A 24966-nucleotide genomic window follows, 5' to 3' on the forward strand; every position below is an offset into this window, starting at 1 on the left:
GGAGGACTAGACACAGGAGGAATCTGGGCATGGCTCGAAGAGTTCATGAACTTAGAGGGCGAGGTAGAACTTAGGGTGAGAGAGTGGAGAGAAACTGTAAGGGCCGTCCCTCCCAGCCCCCAGCTGGAAGAGACAGCCAGTGTGATGTGTGTAGAAGCAACTTGTCACATTGCAGGCACCAGAGACTCGGCAGTTTCTGAGGTTGGAGAGGGTGACGGGTAATGTTTTCCAGGCTCGCTGGTATGTTCTGGTTGGGCCGTCCAACGTGTGGCTGCAAGAGCTTGAGAAAAAGTTAAAACACGAGATGTCTAGGCACAACCCAACTGGTGATTCTCCTTGAGCACAGAGGTTTCCAGGACATGGGCTTTGGCACAACATGACCAGAGTAAAGGAGATGGCTGTCTGTGTCTCCCTGCTTTCGAGTATTCTTGGTGTCACTTACACTCTGTCATTTTCCCCTTCAACGGGTTATTTGGGAAAAACTGTATACATCCCGGGGTTGAATTTCCAAACAAATGCAAGCTGCAGCCTCCTCAGAGCTGCCGATGGGCACGTCCCAAGGGTGGCCTTTGAAAAATGTGTTCTGTTGTGCTCAGCTCCATCTATGCCTCTGCCTTCACACACATACACACATGTGCACACGTACATGCACAAAGGCACGCATGCATGCATACACACATATGCATAACACACACATGCACACACACACCCATATACACACGCATGCACACACACATATGTACACACACATACATGCATATACTCACATACACACAATACACACACACCCATATATACACACATAAGCACACACACGCACGCACACATGCACACACATACATACACACATGCACAAACATATACGCATACACACAAACACACATATACATGCATGCATGCATACATACACATACCTACGTACGTACATGCACACACACACTTCCTATGCAGAAGTGATCCACAGACCTCTTCTTTCTAGAGCGAATCTTTTTGAGGGTGAAGACTATTGTGATGATGTTTCGTCTGTAAGGTCAGCTAATAAATTAAAATAGATCACAAGCAGATTTGAGGACGTCTCCGAGAGGCAGGCCTGTGTGGGACACGCCTTTGGAATCTCCAGGGACACCTGCCTGGGACTGGCAGATGCTCATGGATGACAATGACTTCGAGAAATCCCCACATTCCTTGAATTTCTCCAATGAAGTGTGGAAAGTGATCCTTTGTGTAGGAAAGAAAGGTGGAAAAAATTGTTTTCTCTCATCTCTTGACTTTTTTGCAGTGATCCACCTTCCCTGGAAGTGACCCTAGGCCTTCCAAGATCCCCTTTCTAAGGGCAAGTGTGGTTCTGAGAGGGCAGATGTCAGCCATGCAGGCCAGTCGTCTCCCCAGAGATGGCAAGCTCAATGAGGGTGTGGGAAAAGAAAATGTTAGTTGATCAGTCATGTCCAACTTTCTGCGACCCCATGGACTGTAACCCACCAGACTCCTCTGTCCCTAGGATTCTCCGGGCAAGAATACTGAAGTGGGCTGCCATTTCCTTCTCCAGGGGATCTTCCCAACCCAGAGACTAAACCAGCCTCTCCTGCATTGGCAGGCAGATTCTTTGCTGCTGAACCACCAGGGAAGCCCCTGAACTTGTCATAGCATGAGCTTTATACTTGTTATTACCTCCTAACATCTGTGGCTGGCCAGAGGGCACAGTGTTTCTTGCTGTCCAACAGGTGAGAAGACATAGTCTTAGGTCAAGGGACTTGTCTTAGGTCCTTTGGCCACAATGGACTCTTAGGCTCTTACTGGAATCCAGACCTCCCAAACGCCACATGTGATCTTGTGGCTCCATGCTCCCCCGCCTCTACTGATTTTCCCATTTGGATATCTTCTTAGGAAGGAACAGGAGACTTGTAAAATTTTATGTGACCTCACAGTTTAAAGAGAACCTGTTTATGGGGCTGTGAGTGAGTGTGAGTGAGTGAAGTCGCTCAGTCGTGTCCGACTCTTTGCGACCCCGTGGACTGTAGCCTACCAGGCTCCTCTGTCCATGAAATTCTCCAGGCAAGAATACTGGAGTGGGTTGTCATTTCCTTCTCCAGGGGATCTTCCCAACCCAGGGCTCGAACCTGGGTCTCCTGCATTGGAGTCAGACGGCTTAACCTCTGAGCCACCAGGGAAGCACGGACACAATGGCTTACTGTTTTTGAAAGATCAGCAAGTCCAGTTCAGTTCATGAGACGCTTCGTGCATTACTCTGTACTTCCTCCAGGAAGTAGAAGATGAGTTAGATACAACCACTGCCCTCAGGGAGCTCCCCTTTTTCTCGTGTACAACAAGACACATAGTTAATCAAAAGTATAAAGCAATGAGGACATGCCCACAGCACAAACCAAGTGCTGAGAGCATGTGAAGGAACTCTGTCTGACTCCTAGTTGCTGCCTTCAATAAAACATAATCAGTGCTTCCAAAAATTGCAATCCTGGCACCATGGCGATTGCTGCTTGCCTTTACACAATTCTGAAAGTTGACTACTAGATTTAAGGATATCTGTATAATCTCTTCAGGAACGAGGAGTTCTGATTACATCTGTTTAATAGACCACACTTGGGTGAAGAAAGGCTCCACCGGAGGAGGTGCCGCTTGTTGTTCAGTTGCTCAGTCGTGTCCAACTCTTTGAGACCTCATGGACTGTAGCATGCCAGGCTCCTCTGTTCATGGGGTTCTCCAGGCAAGAATACTGGAGTGGGTAGCCATTCATTTCTCCAGGGCATCTTCCTGGACCAGGGATTGATCCCATGTTCCATGAACTGGCAGATGGACTCTTAACCACTAGACCACCAGGGCAGTCCCAAGGTTAATTCACCACCACCAAAGAGTCTTCATTTGAAAATGTATCAGTGGCCAGCTTTGTTGGGGAATTGGAAACTCTGTGGAGGGGATGGGGTAACAAGAAGATAGATGTACAAATGAAAATCATCTTACTTTCCAAAGTAAGATTTGATAGTGAGGAACTTAATTTTTTTTTTCCTTTTGGCTCATGAATGTTCACACAGTAAAGCTGGAGCTGGAACCTCATTTCCAGGGTGCATCCTTAACACAAGCCAGTGATGACCGCGAGCCTGTGACTATAGGGCATCCCTGGGGTAACTGCCTGATGTTTTCCTCCCCAGACTTAAGAAGGAGGAAGAAAAGGGCACAGCAGGGAGATGAACAGATCAAACATTCCCCCAAATAGAGGAAATAGTAGAATGAACCTTTATCCTTCCGTACCCTGTTTCTTTCTTTTTTGAAGATCCTTTTTTTTTTTTAATGTGGGCCATTTTTTGTCTTTATTGAATTTGTTACCATATTGCTTCTGTTTTATGTTTGGGGAGGGGACTGGAAACTTTGTGGAGGGTAAAAAAGAAGGTCAATTCAGTTCAATCACTCAGTCGTGTCTCTTTGTGACCCCATGGACTGCAGCACACCAGGCTTCCCTTTCCATCACCAACTCCCGGAGCTTGCTCAAATTCACATCCATTGAGTCGGTGATGCCATGCAACCATCTCATCCTCTGTCACCCCCTTCTCCTCCTGCCTTCAATCTTTCCCAGCATCAGGGTCTTTTCCAATGAGTCAGTTCTTCACAGCAGGTGGCCAAAGTATTGGAGTTTCAGCTTCAACATCAGTCCTTCTAGTGAATATTCAGGACTGATTTCCTTTAGGATGGATCATTTGATCTCCTTGCAGTCCAAGGGACTCTCAAGAGTCTTCTCTAACACCACAGTTTGAAAGCAGACAGGAGAATTTGAAGCTCTCTTCTCTTTTGTCTTTCCTCCTTTTCTCCCGGGTCTTCCCAGGTGACGCTAGTAATAAAGAACCAGACTGCCACTGTAGGAGAAATAAGTGATGCAGGTTCAGTCCCTGGGTCGGGAAGATCCCCTGGAGAAGGAAACGGCAACCCACTCCAGCATTCTTGCTTAGAGAATCCCATGGACAGAGGAGCCCGATGGGCTTTGGTCCATGGGTTCGCAAAGAGTCGGACACGACTGAAGTGACTTAGTACACACGTGTACACACACGCCTTTTCTCCCATCAGAATTTATTAACTACATAGTAGATAAGGATGGAGGGAGAAGGAAGTGGCAACCCACTCTAGTATTCTTGCCTAGAGAATCTTGTGGACAGAGGAGCCCGGTGGGCTGCTGTCCATGGGGTCGCACAGAGTCAGACACGACTGAAGCAACTTAGCATGCATGCATGCATTGGAGAAGGAAATGGCAAACCATTCCAGTATTCTTGCCTGGAGAATCCCAAGGACAGAGGAGCCTGGTGGGCTGCCGTCTATGGGGTCTCACAGAGTCGGACACGACTGAAGTGACATAGCAGCAGCAGCAGCAGCAGCAGCAGCAGCAGCAGCAGCAGCAGCAGCAGCAGCAGCAGATAAGGATGGAAGGGGCCGTGAAGAGGGAGGAGGGGAGAATGGTCTCTTGTGTCCACTGGGCATTTGTTGTCCTAGCATCTTTCTTTCGGATTGCCTATTTTCAGGGAAGTAGATTTCCCTTCCCCTTGGGAGCCTCAGTCCTCACTGTTCTGTCTCAGTGTCAGAAGCAATCAACATATAATTCCTCATCCTTAAATTTAATCTGGTTCGTGTGAGGTCCCATCGTGCCCAGGCTGCTCTCTGCCGGGGGGGCCTGGGGACACGTGGATGCTAGTGAGACCCAGGGGAGCACAGGTTCTTGTGCTCAGCTGTGCATTTTGTTCACTAGGCAGACGGGTTCCTCATGCATGTTCGGGAGGCCAACTCCAGCCCCTCCAGGGGATCGTGCATTCAGGATGACTTGAGCTCATTGGAAAAAACCATCCCCTAGCTGGCAGTGGGAGGTGGTCGGCCCCCGGGGTGCAGAGCAGAGGGCCTGGTTGGAGCCGCTGAGGCTGCAGATTCTCAGGCAGTGACTTCCCAGCACTGCAGTGAGTCAGGGCCTGGAGTCCAGAGGCGTGATGTGTGTTGACTCCCTGGGGGATGGCAGGCGGGGATGTGGGGCAGCCGCAGAGTGGGAGGGGATTCCCCTGGGTGGACATTCTGCTGTGTCACCCTTGGCCCTTAGTGCTGGCTTGGCCTTTAGCTCCTGGCTTCAGGTGGGGAGAGGCAGGGCCCAGACTCTCTTTTTGGGGCAGTGAGTAGAATCCTTTCTGAGCCTGGGGATGCTCATAATTGGGTTGGTCCTGCCTGTCTGTCTCTCTCTCTCTCTTTTTTTTTTTTTTCCAGAGAGAGAACTATGAGAAGGATAGAAAGAGAAACTTTACAAGTAAATCCTCCCAAAGTCGGAGCTGGGGATGGAGTATAGAAAGCAAGGAAGGCTGTTGTGTGGACAGCCCTGCAGAAGAGTATGGTGGGGGGATGAGGCAAGAGGAACCAGGAAGACAGGCTCTCATACTGAACCAGTAGGCATTTAAGGCTCCGAGCCTGGAGCTGGGATGGGAGCCCAGTGTACGCTGAAAATCCAGTGGCTTGCAGACCAAACTTGTCACTTCTTGGATGTCTCCAGGTCCCTTTACCCTCTGTGTTTGGTGGAGATGTGCAGACGTGCAGGGAGAGAACAGAGGCAAAGGTCTGTGGAAGAAGAGAATCCCTGAGATGCAAGAGGATAGATTGTTGATTAGCTTAAAGTCAGGTCATCGCTTGCTGGCAGAAGGCAAAAATACCTTTCTGGGGGCAGGAGTCCTGAATTGGGATCCTAGCTCAGGTAAGGGGGTCAAGCAACTTTTCTCAAACTGCCCTGGAACTGAGTTGTTAGCTACCAAAGAAGCTCAGTGACCATTGAGTTTGTGAATGCTGGATTAGACAGAGGTCCTGCATTATTTACCAGAGCCTCTGGTGTATGTGTGTGTGTGTGTGTAGGTGTTAGTCATTCAGTTGTGTCCATCTCCCTATAGACTGTAGCCCACCAGCCTCCTCTGTCATTTTGTTCTCCAGGCAAGAATACTGGAGTGGGTTGCCATTCCTTTCTCCAGGGGATCTATATGTTGGCAGTTATTAATACATTTCTTAAAAGAGAGAGCTGTCTGTGGGGAACATCTGTGAGTACCTGGAAAATCCAATTTTCTGAAGACACAGTATAGGGGATGTGGGAAAGCTAAAAAGAACTTTAGATTGGAGTTATTTGAACCTGATTAAAATACCAGCTCAGCCATTTATTAGGGTACTCTGGCCAAGAAACTAAGCTTCTTGGGTCTTGATTTCCTTGGGTTTAAAATATCACTAATAATTCCTATCTGATAGAGTTATTGGAAGCAATAAATGAGATCAGATGCATGAAGAATCCTGAAAAGTGCCTGTAGCTTAGTAAGCACACAGTAGAAGATGGATGGATGGATGAGGAAATGGATGGATAACCGGATCAAGGAGTAGATGGATAAGGGGATGGATGGATGAGGGAGTGGATGGAGAAGGGAACAGGTGGATAGATGGGTGAATAGATGGATGGATTGTGGATGGGTGAGGAGGCAGGTAGAACAACCAATTTTGGACCACTGTCTCAGCTAGGTAGAGTCATTGATCTGGGGGCATACCCAGACCACCAAGCATGATTGTGTGTGTATGTGTACAGGCATGTACACACTTGTACACAAGTGCGCATGTGTGTATTTTCCTGAGTCTTTTCTGAAGCTCACAGTTGGGAGCTTCTCCACCAGGCTCCCACAGAATCTTCCACGTCGTCCCATCCCAGCAGCTGCTCCACTGCACCATGACTGCTTACCCTTTCATCTCTGCCTGGGCACTGAGAGTCCTGGAGCCCGATGTCACAGCACAGTCCCTGGAACAGAGTTGATGTTTATAAAGTCACTGCCTCAGGGCCGCTTCTCAGTTTTCTGGTAGGCAGGGCCACTGCACCAGTGGCATCTGAGACACCTCACTCCACCTATTCATATATCCTAACCCTTCTTGAGGGTCAGAACTCAACCTTAGAACTCTGTGCTGATGAGGAAGCTGGAGGGGCTGAGAGCAGTTCTGTGTGTGGAGAGGGGGAAGGATGAGTTCTCAGAGGTGCGGCAGGGCAGAGGTTCTGCTGTGGGCCTTGGGCCCTGGGTCCCTCCCTTCCTCACCGGGTGGCATGGGGGGTGGTCACATGCAGCAGCTGCCTGAGCTAGGTTCATGGGGGCCAGGCCTGCCCTCCCAGGCTGGTGCCTGCATGCCCTGAGCATGCTCAGTAGCGCTCCCTGGGCTCAGCCTCATCCCAGGCCCCAAGAGGGTGATGGTGACCCCAGAGGAAGCCAGCAGAGACCACCTGCACGTCCAACCACAAAGCAACTGTCCCCCTCCTAGTCCTCCCCTTTTTGGATTTTCCTTCCTGTCTTTGGCCCCGCATCCCTTTCTCTGCTGCAGCCTGGTAAATCCAGCTGAAGCTGAGCGTGGGCATGCCCAGGATGGGCGCTGTCACTGTCCTGTGTCTCTGGACAGAATGTCCTTAGCCTGGAAGGACAGAGCCAACTCCCAGCCAGAGAGCCCTGGACCTAAAGAAGAGGCCTGCGTGGCTGGAGCTAATCTCCCTCCACCTACTGCATGTGTGGGCGGTGTGGCACGTTTCATGGATTATTTCACTTAATGATTTTAGGATACGTTAGTGAATCGTGTGTTATCATGGGCTTTTGTGGTGACTCAGAATGGCCACTCACTCCAGTATTCTTGCCTGGAGAATCCCATGGACAGAGGAGCCTGGAGGGTTACAGTCCATAGGGGTTGCGAAGAGTTGGACACCAATGAGCGACTATCACTTTCACTTAATGTGTTATCATGACCGCTGGCTGTGTCTCTAGGAAGAGCCAGGGCCGGCTTTGAAGATGACTCTTTTGAAGGATAGTAGAGGCCACCTCCCTTGATCTGGGGACCCCAGGCTTGAGGAAGAACCAGGAAGTGCTTCTGCCTGTCTGACCCAGTTTTCCTTGCTGGGCTCCCTTTCCATTGGTCCTGGCCCTTCTTGTTAATGAAGAGGAAGAACCACAAACCCTTCTTCTCTATTAGTTAACAAAATCTGAAACCAAACCAAAAAGCAAACATTGCCTGCTGGCTGCGTGCAGCATCGCCAAACACCCCGAGGAGAGTTAATGACAGTGTCTTCTTGCCAGTTTACTGTTGTTACAAGTCCCTGCAAATATGTTTCTCATGCAGTCCCAGTGAAAAATAAACAGTTTCAGATGTGTATCATCTAATCGCCTGCCCATGGTATAACAGTGACCATGGGCTACCCAGAACTGATTGATGGTGTTACAGAACCACGGACAAAGCGTCCTTACTCTTCTGACCAAAACACATGGATGATGTTGAGATTCATTATTTATTCATTTGCAAGTGAAATCTTGCAAAAGGCATACTGATTTCTAAATGGAACTTACCAATACATTTCCCAAGTCTATTTTTGCACATCTCTGCTTTTGAGTGGAGGGCAGTGAGCATCTCTTAATAGATACCCTTTAAAGGATGGTACCCTCATTCATGGGCTGCCCTGGTGGCTCAGGTGGTAAAGAATCTACCTGCAATGCAGGAAACCCTGGTTCAGTCCCTGGATCAGGAAGATCCCTTGGAGAAGAGAATGGATACCTACTCTAGTACTCTTGCCTGGAGAATTCCATGGACAGAGGAGCCTGGCAGGCTGCAATTTGGGCTTCCCAGATTGTAAAGCTAGTGGTAAAGAACCTGTCTTCCAGTATTCTCCAGTACTCTTGCCTGGAGAATGCCATGGACGGAGGAGCCTGGCAGGCTGCAATGCATGGGGTTGCATTGAGTTGAACACGACTGAGGCAAACAGTTGCAAAGAATCAGACATGATTAAGCAACTAACACTCACTTTCACCACTTTTCACCCTTATCCATCCACAATTCATCCAACCAGCCATCCAGCCATCTTTTACCCGGTGCTTACTAAGTTACAAGCACTTTTTAGGATTCTTTATGTGGGGACTTTTAAAGTCCAATAAATTCACAATATGAGATGTAGCTGTGTAAATTAAGTAAGATACTGAGATGCTGTCTAGGTTTGGTTTGATAATTGAAGTGCTTTGGCTGCTGGTCCCAAGTGTGGCCAGTGAGCAGGCAGTCCTCCCACCCTTAGTTCTTGCCTCCTGACTCCTTGAGCTGCTGGGACCCACAATGGACCTGAAGGTTCTCCCTGGTCTCAGGTGTGATCGGCGTGGCTCTGGCCCTACAGCCAGCTTGCAGATTGGTGGGGGTTGGTGGTGGGCATGGGTGGGAGCCAGCAATGCCGCTGACAATACGAATTCCATGTCGACACCGCACATGAGAGAATTGTCTCCAAGCTTGTTTCCACTCTGTGAGCGCCTTTGAGAGAATCTGTTCACAGAGGGACAAACCACAGGAATATGGGTCCTGGAGCAAATGCAGCAAGGCAGGGAGCCAGTCTCCATGAACAGGACTTCCCTAATTGGGCTTAGCTGCAGCGTCGCCCATGAAGCATTTTGAAAAAACAGATTCTGTCACTCCCAAGATTCTGACTTAGTAGATCTGGGATTGGGCCAAGGTATGTTGAGAGACTTATTTTGAGAAGTCCCCTAAATGATGCTGATGATTAGCCAACTGAGAGTTGATGACATTGCCCAGGGCATCCCACTCTAAAACCTCCCCTTGCACTGCGGCAGCCTGTCTTCTCTGCAGTCTGAGCCTCTGCTGGGAGCTGGGCCATCAGCTCTCTTCTTCGTGTCCTCCAGGACTCAGGTCCTGCTTCTTCCCCAAGCCCCCTGCCTAATCTTTAAATAGAAATTACCAGCACATCTCCCGATGTCATGTTTTCCACATCTCTGCTTTTGAGTGGAGGACAGTGAGCCTCTCTTGATAGGTGCTCTGTAAGGATGGTACCCTCATTCATCCAGCCATCCTCTCGTCCATCCATCCCCTCATCCAGCACAGTGAGGTAAAGCTGCCTCCTTAGAGCATCATCATGGTCCAGAGGGAATGGATGTAGACAGGGATGCACGGCAAGGACATTTTTCCATATCTGTTTGTTGTTGTTGTTGTTCAGTCACTAAGTCAGTCCCCACTCTTTGCGACCCCATGGACTGCAGCATATGAGGCTTCTCTGCCCTTCACTATCTCCCGGAGTTGGCTCAGATTCATGTCCATTGAGTCACTGATACTGTCTAACCATCTCATCCTCTGTCGCCCCCTTCTCCTTTTGCCTTCAGTCTTTCCCAACATCAGGGTCTTTGTCAATGAGTCAACTCTTTGCATCAGGTGACCAAAGTATTGGAGCTTCAGCTTTAGGATTAGTCCTTCCAATGAATATTCAAGATTTATTTCCTTTAGGATTGACTGGTTTGATCTTCTTGCAGTCTGAGGGACTCTCAAGAGTCTTCTCTAGCACCACAGTTTGAAAATATCTGGGGAAAAAATAGGGGTTACAAAACCTTATTGTGCCTGAAGCGAGCAGGAATAAGGGGGGATTTCACGAATAACTTTAAGATTGTAAACAAATATTCTACAGATACGTTTTCCACTCTGTGGGCTAGGATGTAAGGAAAAGGGCCCAAACTGAAGCTGGAAGCTTGTTGGTTAAATTGAGAAGTAATGTGTGACCTGAACGGACAAGACACACTAGAAGGAGCTCAGTGACCGCAGGGTCTCCATCGCAAGGTCTTCACAGTGAGTTCAGGGTGGTAAGCGCCTCCTTGCCTAGAGGCAGGGGGTAAGTGGGAACACAGCTGGGTGTCACTTAGGCTGACTCTTCTCCCTGGGTTGTTTTTCTTGCAAAAAAACTGTCCTTATCAGCACATGCTCGTGGGATATGCACTCGACTGTTTATTTATTGGAGTATAGTTGAATTACAGTGTTGTGTTAATTGCTGCTGTACAACAGAGTGACTCAGTTATGCATATATACATACTCTTTTTCTTATTCTTTCCATCATGGTTTAATGGTACACTGCATACATTTCTCTGTGCTGTACAGTAGGAGGACCTTGTTGTTTATCCATCCTATATATCCCAGTTTGCATCTGCTAATACCAAACTCCCAATCCATCCCACTCCCATCTTCCTCCTCCTTGGCAACCACCACTCTATTTTCTGTGTCCCTTATTCTGCTTATGTTTCATAGATAGGTTCGTTTGTGTCATAGTTTAGATTACACATATAAGCAATATCTTATGATATTTGTCTTTCTCTGCCTGACTTACTTAGTATGGTAATCTCTCATTGCATTCATGCTGTTGCAAATGGAATTATTTGATTTTTTAATGGCTGAGTAATATTCCATCATGTATATGTACCACATCTTTTTAAATCCATTCATCTGTGGATGGACCTTCAGGTTGTTTCCATGTCTTGGCTATTGTGAATAGGACGTGCCCTTGACTATTCTTCTTAAACTGCTGAAAAGTTACCAAGAAGTCTCTTTATTTTCCCCTTAGGTTTTGGCATCATAGCCTGAGGCAGGGACACAGAATTGTACTATGGGCTCCTCCTGTGCGAAGTTAGATTCGACCCACCAGAGGCTAAATGCTCAATCCCAATCTTCTGTGCACTGGGCATTTCAAAGCGGAGCTAGGCTATTGTTTCCAAACCGACCCTTACCCACTGAGCCCCAGCTGCAAGTGCATTCCCGGAGCCAGGCTGATCTCAGCACTGGAGTCCAGCGAGGAGCCAGACACAGAGGGTGCCCGCCGTCACAAAGCTTCTATTTTCCTAAAGGAGGCAGAGAGGAGATAAATAAACACATGAGATAACTTCAGATAGTCATAGTTTTGATAGAGAATAATAAGGGTCAGAGGATGGGCTGGGGCCTTAGGAAAGGCCTCATTGGAGGGATGATGCTAGAACTGAGAACGGAAGGGTGAGCAGAGGACCCAAGTGGGTAAAGAGATAGAAGAGGAGAAATCTCATTCAGGTCTTGAGCTGGTGATGTTCACTGAACAAGAAGGAAGCCAGTGTGGCTGGAATGTAGTACAAAGGGATTGAACGCTTAGCAATGAAGCTCAAGAGGGGCCGGAGTCCAGATCATCAATCCTCAGAGGCCCCACTCGACATTGGATTTAGATATATTCTGACCACCGAGTCCGTGGTCGTTGTGTGATGTTGTAAATAAGGTTATAGATTAAGGATTCATGTGTATAGTAATCATGGGGGGCCCTGCTGGCTTCAGCCCAGCTTCCTCCCTTTACAGGCAAGGAGATCTGGACAGGGACGATGACATGGCTGCCCTGGGCTCTCATATGTTGTTATGGGCAACCCACCTGAGCCCCCTTTTCCATCACCACAATCTAGAAGGGTGCCCCTTTAGAGAGTGAGTGGGGAGGGGCTGCCTGTGGTCCAACTCTGGGCAGGACACTGGATAAGATAGTTGGAACTGGGGTCAGGGAGGGAGAGATGCTCAGCCCAGTCCTGGAACCCAGGGAGGCCAAGGCTGCCCGCTGGGAAATAGAGGTAGTGAAACAGCAGCCGTCTGGGGGCAGAGGCGCAGAGTTAGCAAGCTGGCCCTCAGGAGGGGAGGAAGGGAGCCAGAGTCTGTATTTCTGAGCCTGCTGAAATCACCAAGCAGCGGGAGGAACAGGGAATGCTTTCCATCTGAGCCACAAATCACACTATGCTCTGCCCTGGACTTCGCCCATGCCTGTTGCCTTGGGTGCTGTGCCATGCCACTGCCTCCAGCCCTTTGTCAGGATTGCCCTCCTAGATTGACACTCTTTCCAAAAGTCTGTCTCTATCTCTAGAGGGCTCTGGGGTCAGTTACTGGCAAGCCCACAAGGCTGAGGGCTAGGACCTGGAGGCTCAGTCCAGGAGGCTGTGTGTGCTTGGGCTGTGGGGACCAATACCATGCCCAGGTCCAATGTCATGGTGATAGGAGCTGCAGGGTGCCCAATGTCAGTGAAAGGAGGGGTGTGTAGTCAAATGCTGGCCTTACTTTTGTGATCAAGCCATGAAGACTTCCTGGAGGAGGAGCTATCTTAGGAGAGAAACCAGGGAGAGAGAGATGATGGTGAAGTTGGTGGGATCTCTGCTTCTGGAGTAGATGCTGTTTGTGAGGGGTCTTGAAGACTCACCAGCAGAGGGAGCATTGAACATCTGTGTCAGGGCAAAGTGGGACCAGGTCACGTAGAACAGCTGTGTGACTCCAGAACTGGAAGACTGGACCCCAGATCTCTACTGTAGGAAGCAGTGTCCACATTGAACTTGGAATTTCCTTGTCATTTGATAAGGAAATGCCACCTAATGTGTCCTGATAAGAGCCAGGGTCCCTGGAGGTTGAAGCAATAGTGATGATAGTGATGTTAGGTTACAAGTGTTGGGGTCCAGCTCTGTGTGAGGTAGAGTTCCATACGCATGGTCCCATATGCCTCCTTATTTCATCTTCATGACAGCAATCTTGTATGAAGGGCACTCATCTTAATCTCTTGTTTAGAGATGAGGAAATTGAGGTGCAGAGAAGTTGGTTCTATGCCTGAGGTCATATGGTCATCTCTCTTTCCATCCTGGAAAACACTTGTCATTCTTTAGTCACAAGTAAAATGTCTCTTCATCTTTGATGTCTTCCTTCTCCCCCAAGGCAGGAAATTGCTCCCTCCTCTGTGTCCCCATGACGTGTGTCATATCATCTCATAATATGTGTTGTCTTTCTCAGTTTCTTTTAGTGGTTGGAGCATCTCCTAAGACCCCATGGACTGCAGCATGCCAGGCTCCCCTGTCCTTCACTGTCTCCCAGAGTTTGCTTAAACTCATGTCTTTTGAGTGGGTGATGCTGTCCAACCATCTCACCCTAAGAGCAAAGAATGTGCCTTCTCCATATCTGCAGTGCCCAGTGCCAGGACAATGCTGGATACACATTTGATGTTCAGTGAAAGCTTCCTGCATAGAAATAGGATTAGTAACAACTCACAGTTATACAGAACTTAGAATTTTCCCAATACTGTCACATGCATGGTGTACTCATTGAGGCTCAGTAGGGCAGGTCTACCAGTTGTCCAATTGAAGATGAGGCTATGAGGTCAGAGAGATGCTAGACAATATTCTTAAGGTTGCTCAGCTAATAAGGAGGTAGAGACAGGGATGAAGCCCAGGTCTTGCATTTCCAAATGCCTCACTATTCCCTCTCCTTGACACTGTCCCCCTGACACAATATTTTCAACAACAGAAGCTCAGTGTGAACATTCTGATGGAAACCAAAGCAAGTCTATTCACAGACCTCCGGTAGTTAGCTGGAGTGGGTGAGGCAGGTGATGATGGTGCCTGACTTCCCGCCCTTTTGTTGTTGTTGTTCGGTTACTCAGTTGTGTCTGACTTTGTGACCCCATAGACTGCAGACACCAGGCTCCCTTGTCTTTCACCGTCTCCCAGAGTTTGCTCAAACTCATGTCCATTGAGTGGGTGATGCCATCCAACCATCTCATCCTCTGTTGTCCCCTTCTCCTCCTGCCTTCAATGTTTCCCAGAATCAGTGTCTTTTCCAATGAGTTGGTGCTGGGGTCTAGCCCCGGTGGATCCAGGGTAATTCGAAGCAGGGACGGAGTTGACATCCTAGGAAAAAGCTATTTAATTAGAAGTATAAAGAGAGATTAGAAAGGAATAGTGTAGTAGGAAAATTAGTGGAGAAAAAGATGTTGAATAACTTGGTTTACGTGGGATACCAATAAAGCTTCACCTACCAATAAAGCTTGCACCACCTACGTAGGCCACTGGTGCCCACTTGAATAGCGGAGGGTGCCCCTCTTTGGGCTCTCTCTCATGTGGATCTTAAAAGCCAGGGCAAAATTAGCAGGCTTGGTGAGCACCCACGCTCCAGATGGGAATTCAGCCAGAAAAACAGAGAACAAGAAGGAACGACACGGGGGAATCAGTCTTTCCAGAAACTGATCCATTTTCTTTATTTTCAGGTTTGCTTATATACCTTTTGTTACACATAGAGACAAATGGAAATTTTAAAGTCACACGGGGGTCAGCAGTCCTGACCTTTATCAAAATCAGGTGCTTCATATAAATGTATACAAAAAGGTCTTAAGGGTTTTACATCATCTTCTGGCCATGAGGTCTGCTGACATTTTATGATCCTTTCTTTTCTGATAATGGTCAACCAGAAACTTATTTTCCAGGGGTGATTTTTCTTAAACCAGGCACCACCTTCTGAAGGTACAAGATAAAGTTGCATTCCTATAGGGTGAGGGTGTAGTGGGTTACAATTAAGAAAGGAATTTACTTAGCCTAAGGTTTAACATGATTAATCTTAAAGGTTAATACTTATTTCTCCTATATGCTAGTTATATATTCATTAACATGTATAAGGGCAGGGGATTTAGCAGCAAACATTGGCCCAATAAATGGAAAACCCTTCACCAACATGATTTTTATCTTTAGAAAAACCCAGTGCTAACTAAGACTTTCAAACTACTCCAAACTCTCTGTGCTGTTTATGGTTGAGAGGTTGTAAACAATCATGTACATAGTAGCAAGAGGGTGGATAATCCTGTCACACAAGCTAGTCTGCCAGCAGAGAGGTTTGACCTGAGACACCCTTGTCATGCCCAGGAATTTTATTAACTGGAACTGTAGGTTAACTCCTTCTCCGAGAGAGGTAGGGGACAGCCCCCCATAAAGTCAGAGGTGTAGGTGAGAGCATAAAGCAGTAAAGTAGGCAGACTCTGGTTTTGGGGGTAGATGCTCAGGAACAGGGGGTTTCCTGGGGCTTGATCCCGCCTTTGCGTATGCCGAAGCCTCCTTCCTCATGACCTTTGCCACGGCGGAGTTGCTCATGCTGGCTCCCGGCAAGTTGGCTGTTTGCATCAAGAGGCCAAAGTACTGGAGCTTCAGCTTCAGCATCAGTCCTTCCAGTGAATATTCAGGCTTGATTTCCTGCCCCTTTAGAATTCTTCAAAGAAAGAGGACCACAGCTGGCTTCTTTTGAAGCCAAAATCCAGTTCTGTTCCAGGCATGATGCTTCCTGAGCAGTAGGCAAATATCATCTTTATTCTCCTTTACTGAATTCAGAGCAGTCTGTATTGGTTTAACATTGGCATAACTGAGTGTGTCTTTTCTCAATTCATACTTGAAGTAAATTTAAAACATTATAAACATCTGAATTAGAAACTTCAAGGAATCTACAGATACTGTCCCCTCAAGGAGGCAGACTATAATTGTCTACCCCTCAAATGTGGGCTGCACATAGTGACTTCCTTCCAAAGAGTAAAGTATGAAAGGAAGGGAAAGAGTTACTGGACAGCTGGGAAACCTGACAAGCATCATGAGTGACAGGTCATATTATAGCCTGTCCCTTTGCTGTGATGAAATGAACATGATGTCAGATCGGTGCAAAAGTAATTGCAGTTTCAGACTGTGAATTTTCAGTCATTATAACTAGGCTCAAGCACATCTTTATTAATCAAAGTAGGAACCATTTCAATCAATACATTTTTGTCAATGAGAAATAAGTTTGTTTATTCCTGTAGTGTAAAAATCCATGCTTCAGGATTAGATGAACTCTTGGAAAGCATTTTCTGCCTCCTGCTGGTTGTAGAAGCGTTTTCCTTGCAAAAAGTTGTCGAGATGCTTGAAGAAGTGGTAGTCGCTTGGCGAGAGGTCAGGTGAATATGGCGGATGAGGCAATACTCTGAAGCCCAATTCGTTCAACTTTTGAAGCAAGCATTTGTTGTGTGATGCGCATTCGAGTGTTGTCATGGAGAATTGGGCCCTTTCTGTTGACCAATGCCATATGCAGGCATTCTAGTTTTCATGCGTCTCATCAGTTTGTGGAGCATACTTCTCAGACGTGATGGTTTCTCTGGGACTCAGAACGCTGTAGTGGGTCAGACGGGCAGCAGACTGCCACACAGCGACCACGACTTTGCAAGTCTGGCTTTACTTCTGTGGTCTTCCTCCTCCACGCCCACAGCTTCAGCCTAATCCTGAGAAAAACTTCAGAGAAGCCTGTACCGAGCAACACTGTACAAAATCCTTGACTGCTTACTCCTCAAAACTGACAAGGTCATCAGCAACAAGAAAAGTCAGACATTGTCATAGTTTAGAGGAGCCTAAGAAGACATGGTGGCTAAAAATAACGTGGACTCTTGGATGGGACTCTGGAGCAGAAAAGGAATATTAGGTGAAGACTAAGAAAATCTGCATAAAATGTGAGCTTTAGTTAATAATAAGGTACAGGGACTTGCCTGGTAGTCCAGAAGTCAAGGTTTTGAGCTTCCACAGCAGGGGTCATGGGTTTGGTCCCTGGTCTGGAAACTATGATCCTGCATGCCACTCAAAGTGGCCAAAAAAATTAAAAAATAATAACATAATAAGGTACAATATTGGTTCATTGCTTGCGAAAAATGTACCCATACTAACATAATAAGGAAACTGGGTGCAGGATTGTGTGTGTATATATATACATATATACATATATACATATATATACATATATATATGTATATATATACACACACATTGTGCCATCTTTGAAGCTTTTCATAAATCTAAAGCTATTCTAAATTTTTAAAAAAGTTTATTTAAAGAAAAGAAAGTAGAGGAAGGAATTCTCATATGTTCCTGGTAAAAATGCAAAAATAGCATAGCCATTTTGTAAAACAGTCTGGCAGTTGCTTATAAACCAAAGATACACACAACCCATGACTCAGCAATTCCACTACTTGGTATTTACCTAAAGTCTATGCTGACACCAAAGCCAGTGTGCAGATACTTCCAACAGCTTTACTCATAATTACCAACAACTGGAAACAATCCATACATATCTCAGTGATGGTTCAGTTAGACGTGGCAGGTCCATACAGTGAAATATTACTCAGCAATAAGAAAACGGAGTTCTGAGAATATAGCGGAAGTGAATCCCAAATGCAGTGCATTAAGTGAGACAAGTCAGACTGGAAAGGAGCCATGCTATGGGAATTTACTTTTATGACGTTTTGGAAAAGGCAACACTGAAGGGACAGAGAATAGGTCTTGCCAGGAGCTGGAGACTGAGGGAGGTGATGGACCACAGTGGATAGGGCAGTACTGAGGGGATGATGGTTCTGCTTTTGATTGTGGTCATGGTTACACGTGATACATATGTATTTAGCAATTCACAAAACTTCATGCTAATAAGGTGAATTTTATTATATGTTAATCATGCATTAATTTAAATAAATACAAACTCAGGGATGATTGACCACTTTTCAAGGTTGCCCTCCCAGGATTTGCTTAAATAGGAGTCTCATATACTGCGTTTGCAGTGACTGCATTTCCTGCTGTTCAGCCTGCCAAAAGGACACTGCTGTGGTTTGATGTGGATGTCACCATGCTACTTCCTGTTTGGAGACTTGGAAGTGAAAGCCGTAGTTTAGGGACAAGGACCCAAGCATAGACAATGGCTAGGCTCCTGTCTTAACAGTGGTGAATTAGCTGAGCCCTTCCTGTCCACCCGCTTCTGATACAGTCATGACATGAACTTGACCGTACTTTTGGTGTGAGGCCTCGTGTGGCTTTTTGTTGGGGCTTCCCTGGTGGCTCGGATGGTAAAGAATCCACCTACAATGCAGCAGACTTGAGTTCAATCCCTGGGTGGGGAAGATCCCCTGGAAAAGGGAATGGCTGCCCACTCCCAATATTCTTGCCTGGAAAATCCATGGACAGAGGAGCCTGGCAGGCTACAGTCCATGGGGTTGCAAAGAGTCGGACATAACTGAGGGAGTAACACTTAGAGCTGACGGAGTGCTTTCCCAGGCGTTCAGCTGTGTGATCTGTGCATGACCTCTGCCACTTCAGTGGGATGTGTTGTCATCTCCGTGTTAAAAAGAGGGAGACTCTGAGAGCTCTCACTTACCTGTGTGTGCAGGTGCACTGGCTTGGCCCCTCCATGGGGTGGCTAATTAATATAAATGCATGGTATAATAATTTGGCACAATAGATGTTACCGTTTATGCATTTTACAGATAAGGAATATAATTACTTTACAAATGAGGAAACAGAAGTTCTGGGAATTTCCCAAGGCCACTTGACTCATATCAGAGCCAAGAGTTGAGCTCAGAAGTTCAAGTTCCAAGTTCTACGATCCCATGAGCTGGTTGTGTGACTTTTACATGGAGTGTAGTTAACTGGATGGTGTTTTGCCATGAATCGTCACATCTTTTCTGTGCCAGTGAGTGGAGATTCTAATTAGCATCCACTCAGGTGGTGCTATTGGTGAAGAATCCACCTGTCTACTCAGGAGATGCAAGAGATGGGGGTTCAGTCCCTGGGTCGGGAAGATCCCCTGGAAGAGAGCATGAAAACCCACTCCAGTGTTGGTGCCTGGAGAATCCCATGGACAGAGGAGCCTGGCAGGCTATATATAGTGCATGGGATCACAAAGAGTCGGACATGACTTTAGTGACTTAGCATGCATAGAGGCTGGTCTGAACGCACCTCATCCCTGGCCTTAAGAAGGTGGATAACACTCAGGGAGCCCCACTGGGGAGGAACTGGAGACACAGAACCTGTAACTGGAGCTTCGCTTTCCCTGCTCATCGCTGGCATTTTTGAGCACACCTGGCTTGCTGATTCTCAAGGCAGAACCTCTCATCCCTAGGCCAGAAGGCAGGAAAAGAGTCAGAGAATCATCCAGACCATAATCATAATGAGAGAGGCCTTCAGATGAGCCCCACATAACCTTAGACTTCTTTTCATAATCCCTACAGAGTTATCATCTACCCACCCCTCTTCAGTTTTATAATCAGAATCTTAAAGTAAGATACCATTGTGCTCAATTGTGTCCTACTCTTTGTGCCTACCCCTTGGACTTTAGCCCACTAGGCTCCTCTGTCTGTGAGATTTTCCAGGCAAGAATACTGGAGTGCATTGCCATTTTTTTCTCCAGGGGATGTTCCTGAACCAGGGACTGAGCCTGAGTCTCTTGCTTCTCCTGCACTGACAGGCCGATTCTTTACCATTAGAGCCACCTAGGAAGCCAAGATACCACCAGTGTGAGTGAAATTAAGAATGAATACTGGGGACTTCCCTGGTGGTCCAGTGGTTAAGCATTCACCTTGCAATGCAAGGGATGCGAGTTCTATCCCTGGCCAGGGAACTAAGATCCCACCTGCAAAACAGCTAAGCGTGTGTGCCCACAATTACTGAGACTGTGTGCTACAACTAGAGAGCCATGTGCTGCCACAAAAAATCCTACATGACATAGCAAAGATCCTGTGGGCTGCAATGAAGACCCGATGCAGCCAAAAAAATAAATAAATATTAAAAAGAATACAAATAAAAAAGAATGAATACTGAAGGCAGAGAGAAAGAAATACTAGTCCCTTCTGATGTCTGGCCTCATTTAGAGGACTTGCTTCAGTCCTAATAGAAATAGGTTTTTATAGTCCCACCTGCACAGGATGGTCATGACCTGCAGTGACCTTGTTCTCACTGTGTGATGGAAAGTCTGCTGGGCTCAGAGTCTGGAGACCTGATCCTATTGGAGCCAACGAGAAACTGAGCATCCCTTGTTGATGTCGTTGGTACATGAGCGCGTTGGTCACTGAATTACTCCAGCATTAAAGCTCTTTTTTTTAAAAAAAAAAAAATTGGGATATAATTGCTTTACAGTGTTGTGTTATTTTCTGCTGTAGACTGAAGTGAATCAGCTATAAGATACCCTAGAGAAGGGCATGGCTACCCACTCCAATGTTTCTTGCCTGGAGAATTCCATGGACAGAGCAGCCTAGTAGGCTATAGTCCATGGGGTCTCAAAGAGTTGGGCACAGCTGAGTGACTAACACTTCACTTTATACGTTTATCCCCTCCCTCTTGGACCTCCCTCCCACCCCTCTAGGTCATTACAGAGCACCGAGCTGTTAATGCTTATTTCGGCCCGTTGCAGTCACCTCAGCCCTGTGCTCAGCTCCAGACATGCCTTGAGAAAGATATACCATCCCTTTCCTCAAACCCCACCCAGGCTTGCTCCCAGGACAAGCCACATTTCTGAACTGGCACGGGATCCCTGAAGCTCTTTTTGTGTATGGACACCACCCCCATCCCATTAAACAGGGGGCCCCCGAGGACAGTGACTGTGGCCACAGTCCTCTGTCTCCCCACTGCGCATGGCCGCGCAGTCTGCACACAGTGGGCTCACAGAGGCTTTTAGAGAGATTTTCAGGCCAAGAAGGCCCTTCGCTTACAGTGGTGATGGCGGTTTAGTCTCTCAGTCGTGTCTGACTCTTTGCGACCCTATGGACTGTAGCCCGCCAGGCTCCTCTGTGGGATTCTCCAGGCAAGAATACTGGAGTGGGTTGTCATTTCCTCCTCTAGGGGATCTTCCTGACACAGGGATCGAATCCTAGCCTCCTGCATTGCAGGCAGATTCTTTACCGCTGAGCCACTGGGGAAGCCTACAGTACAAGCTTTCAAAGCCTAGATGGCACTGTTGCTAGGGTCAGATCAGGTATGTTCTGAAATCTGGCGAGGAGGGAGAGAGAAGCAGAAGGGGGCCTGGAACGCTGGCTTGCTGAGTTAGACAGGCTGCAGAAATGCAGGGGCCCTACCTCGCCAGCATGGAGGGCTTTGCTGTTTCCACTGCATCCTCCCCAGCATGGCTTTAGCTGGCCTTCGAGGCAACCTTGTAGTTGGTGGGGCACTATATCCATTCTAATTGTAAAGAATGGCAGCTCAAAGAAATCCAGTTGTTGTTCAGTCGCTCAGTCATGTCCAACTCTTCACGACTCCATGGACTGCAGCACGCCAGGCTTCCCTGTCCATCATCATCTCCCAGAGTTTACTCAAACTCATGTCCATTAAGTCGACAATGCCATCCAACCATCTCATCCTCTGTGGCCCCCTTTTCCTCCTGCCTTCAGTCTTTCCTAGCATCAGGGTCTTTTCCAATGAGTCAACTCTTCCCATCAGGTGGCCAAAGTATTGGAGCTTCAGCTTTAGCATCAGTCCTTCCAATGAATATTCAGGGTTGACTTCCTTTAGGATTGACTTCTCTGATCTCCTTGCAGTCCAAGGGGCCCTTGAAGAGTCTTCTCCAACACCACAGTTCAAAAGCATCAAATCCAGTGCCCAGGCTCAAATTATGTGGCAGTTAATTGGCAGAGGTTTTTACCCCTCGTACCTGGTGGGCTTCACCCTACCAAGTGAGGGATCTAAAGGGGCAGGGAAGGCGGATGTGGTCAAGGATATGGAGGTCCCAAGAGAGCAGGGGGTGAACTGGATGGAGTCTGGTTCTCAGCCAGACTGATAGCAAGGCATCAGATAAGCCTGCACCTTGAGTTGTCTGCCTTTGTGACCAGGGGAGAACAGTTGTTTTGGAGGGAGCAAATAACGTACAGGTTCTTTGAAGAACAAAAATTGTGGGTGATTTGCACACTCGGGATCTAAGGTCAGTGGTGATGTCTGATATAAATAATGATCTCTTCTAGGATGCTGCCCTGTGGTCATTTGTCTCCCAGTTTACCACGTTCGTGTATGTCTCATTAAAATAAAGCAAATAAAACCATCCTGTGCATGAGCCAGGATGGAGATCATGACTGTGCCCATTTAGCAGATGAAGAAATAGAAACGTTGAGGCACAGCAAAGCTCGCACAGCAGATAGAGCGGTTGAACTGAAACTTTAGCCCAGTGTGAGGCTGAAATCAAATATTGTCCTCTTTTCACCACAGATTTTCCAAAATCTAGAAATCACAGAATTAGGAGAGCTGTTGTTGATGTGGAGGGTAAGGCATCAGAGACCAAAAACGTCTCTACGTAGAGTGATGAATGATATACACATTTACGGAAAACTGAGGGACATTTTATATCTGTTACTTACAGCATCTGACGGTCACTGTTCTCTTGTTTCTCCCCAGGACGATGAAGATAAGCTGACCTGGAAAGATCGTTTCCCAGGTTACCTGATGAACTTTGCCTCCATCTTGTTCATGGTGATTTCCTGGTGGGGAATACCTGGTTCTGCCATGTGCATGGGGATCCTGCTGTGTGAATGCTGGGGGTGTTAGTCTGTGACGCTATGGGGATGATGAGGGGCTAGTGAAGATGAAGCCATGGTCCTCTCAGAGGGACAGGAGACAGGGCTTCGATTGCTGGTCCAGGAAGATCCCACATGCTGGGACACCTGTGGACCACAACTGTTGAGCCTGTGGTGCACAGAGCCCAGGAAGTGTGACCCTGAGCCTACGTGCTGCAACTACCGAAGCCCTTGTGTCTAGAGTCCCTGCCCCGCAACAAGAGAAGCCGCTGCAATGAGAAGGCCACACAGTGCAACGAAGAGTAGCCCCTGCTCGCCCCGACTAGAGAAAAGCCTGCACAGCAACGAAGACCCAGCACAGGCAAAAATAAATAGATCAATAAAATTATTAAAAAGTATTCCAAGTTGGATAATAAATTATATAGCCCCCTACCAATTTGTTTTAAAAAATCCTTATTTTATGCTAACTTTTCCCCATTGTTTTTTCATTAAAAAAAAAAAATCCAGTCTCCAGAGGGGCTTGGCATTACCCTAGAGCAAGGTGTGGAGTTTGAAATAAAGGGGTCAGGATGATGTTTGTAAAAGAGTGGCTTGTACTGTTACAGAATTAGCCCAGGGCACCTTTGGCAATAAACTTGAGTATCCAGTATCATTTCCTCCTCCACGCGTAGTGACTAAACCTTGGCAGAAGATGCCAAGACCATGACCATGAGGAGGCTTTTAGCGATGCCAGTCTGTCATCTGTTGCGGGTATTTTTCATGGAGTGACGAGAGCCAAGAAAAGTCCAGGGCAGTGTTCATCTTCCTCACCCATGGAAGAGGCCCGGCTGGACAAAGATGAAGTTTCTCTTTCTTTTCCAACCCAGAGTATTAGCTAATGTTCCTTTCCTTTTTGAATGTATCCTCTTTTTGTGTCCTTTTTCTATGGGAGGATTATCAGAGGCAGTTCTCTTCCTTTAGAGAAGGGTGCATAAGCTTTCCTCCCACGCCCAAGATAACCATTGACTCACGTTTGTATATCAGAGACCAGTCATCAGAAACCCTCCTCCATCACTTGGATTATCACAGTGGCCTCCTAACTCAGCTCCCTGCTGTTACTCTGGCCCCAGCCTGCTGATCTTTTCCAAATCTAGGTCATATAACATTACTCCTCTGCTCAAAACTCTTTAAAGGTGTCACTTCTTGAGGCCAAAATCTTTGGTCTGTGTTCACGGATGCTGAACAGAAATATGGAGACCATTCAGTTCAGTCACTCAGTTTTGTCCAACTCCTTGTGACCGCGTGGACTGCAGCATGCCAGGCTTCCCTGTTCTTCACCATCTCTCGGGGCTTGCTCAAACTCATGTCCATTGAGTTGGTGATGCCACCCAACCCTCTCATCCTCTGTCATCCCCTTCTCCTCCTGCCTTCAATCTTTCCCAGCATCAGGGTCTTTTCTAGTGAGTCAGTTCTTCACATCAGGTGGCCGAAGTATTGGAACTTCAGCTTCAGCATCTGTCCTTCCAAGAAGGAAGAAAGTGGCTTTATTTCTTTGTCAGGCAAAGAGGGAGCACAAGAGTCTTGCCCCTCGAGAACTGTGCCCCCTTCTCTGGGGAGTAGGGAGAGGTCTTATAGCCAGGACTATGGTCAGGGGTGTGTGGTAAGGATCAAGGTCGTGACCGTTTTGCATTCTTCTTTCTTCTGCAGAGTTTCAAAGCAGCCACAACACTGGGTCTGGTTGGATCCACGGGTGGTGATGCTGGCAGTCTGGGGCGTGTGCAGGGCCTCAGTGCGCCTGCTCAGTCCCTCAGTCATGTCTACTCTGTGCGACCCCGTGGACTGTAGCCCACCACGCTCCTCTGTCCATGGGATTTCCCAGGCGAGAATACTGGAGTGGGTAGCCAGTCCCTTTTCCAAGGGAGCATCCTTATCATATGGGTGCCTTGGTCTTCTCAACTTCCATTCAGAATGCAAGTCCCGGAGGGTAGGGGCCAGATTAGCTGTCCCTTCTGTGTCTCTCATCGTGTGAGATTAGGACTCTGGGCTCTATAGCCTGGCTTCCACTGCAGTTTGCTGTATCCAGATGTAAG

At 47.4% G+C, this 24966-nt stretch overlaps 1 protein-coding gene across 1 annotated transcript in view; it reads left to right on the top strand.

Moving 5' to 3' along the window:
- ANO2 (anoctamin 2) overlaps positions 1–24966 on the top strand; it is a 357135-nt gene that overhangs the window by 255800 nt on the left and 76369 nt on the right. Inside the window, exon 15 of the mRNA XM_069582006.1 lies at positions 22779–22853. Coding sequence (XP_069438107.1) covers positions 22779–22853 — 75 coding nt within the window. The remainder of the gene's footprint in view (positions 1–22778; positions 22854–24966) is intronic.

Source organism: Ovis canadensis, chromosome 3 (genome assembly GCF_042477335.2).
Source record: "Ovis canadensis isolate MfBH-ARS-UI-01 breed Bighorn chromosome 3, ARS-UI_OviCan_v2, whole genome shotgun sequence".
NCBI lineage: Eukaryota > Metazoa > Chordata > Mammalia > Artiodactyla > Bovidae > Ovis > Ovis canadensis.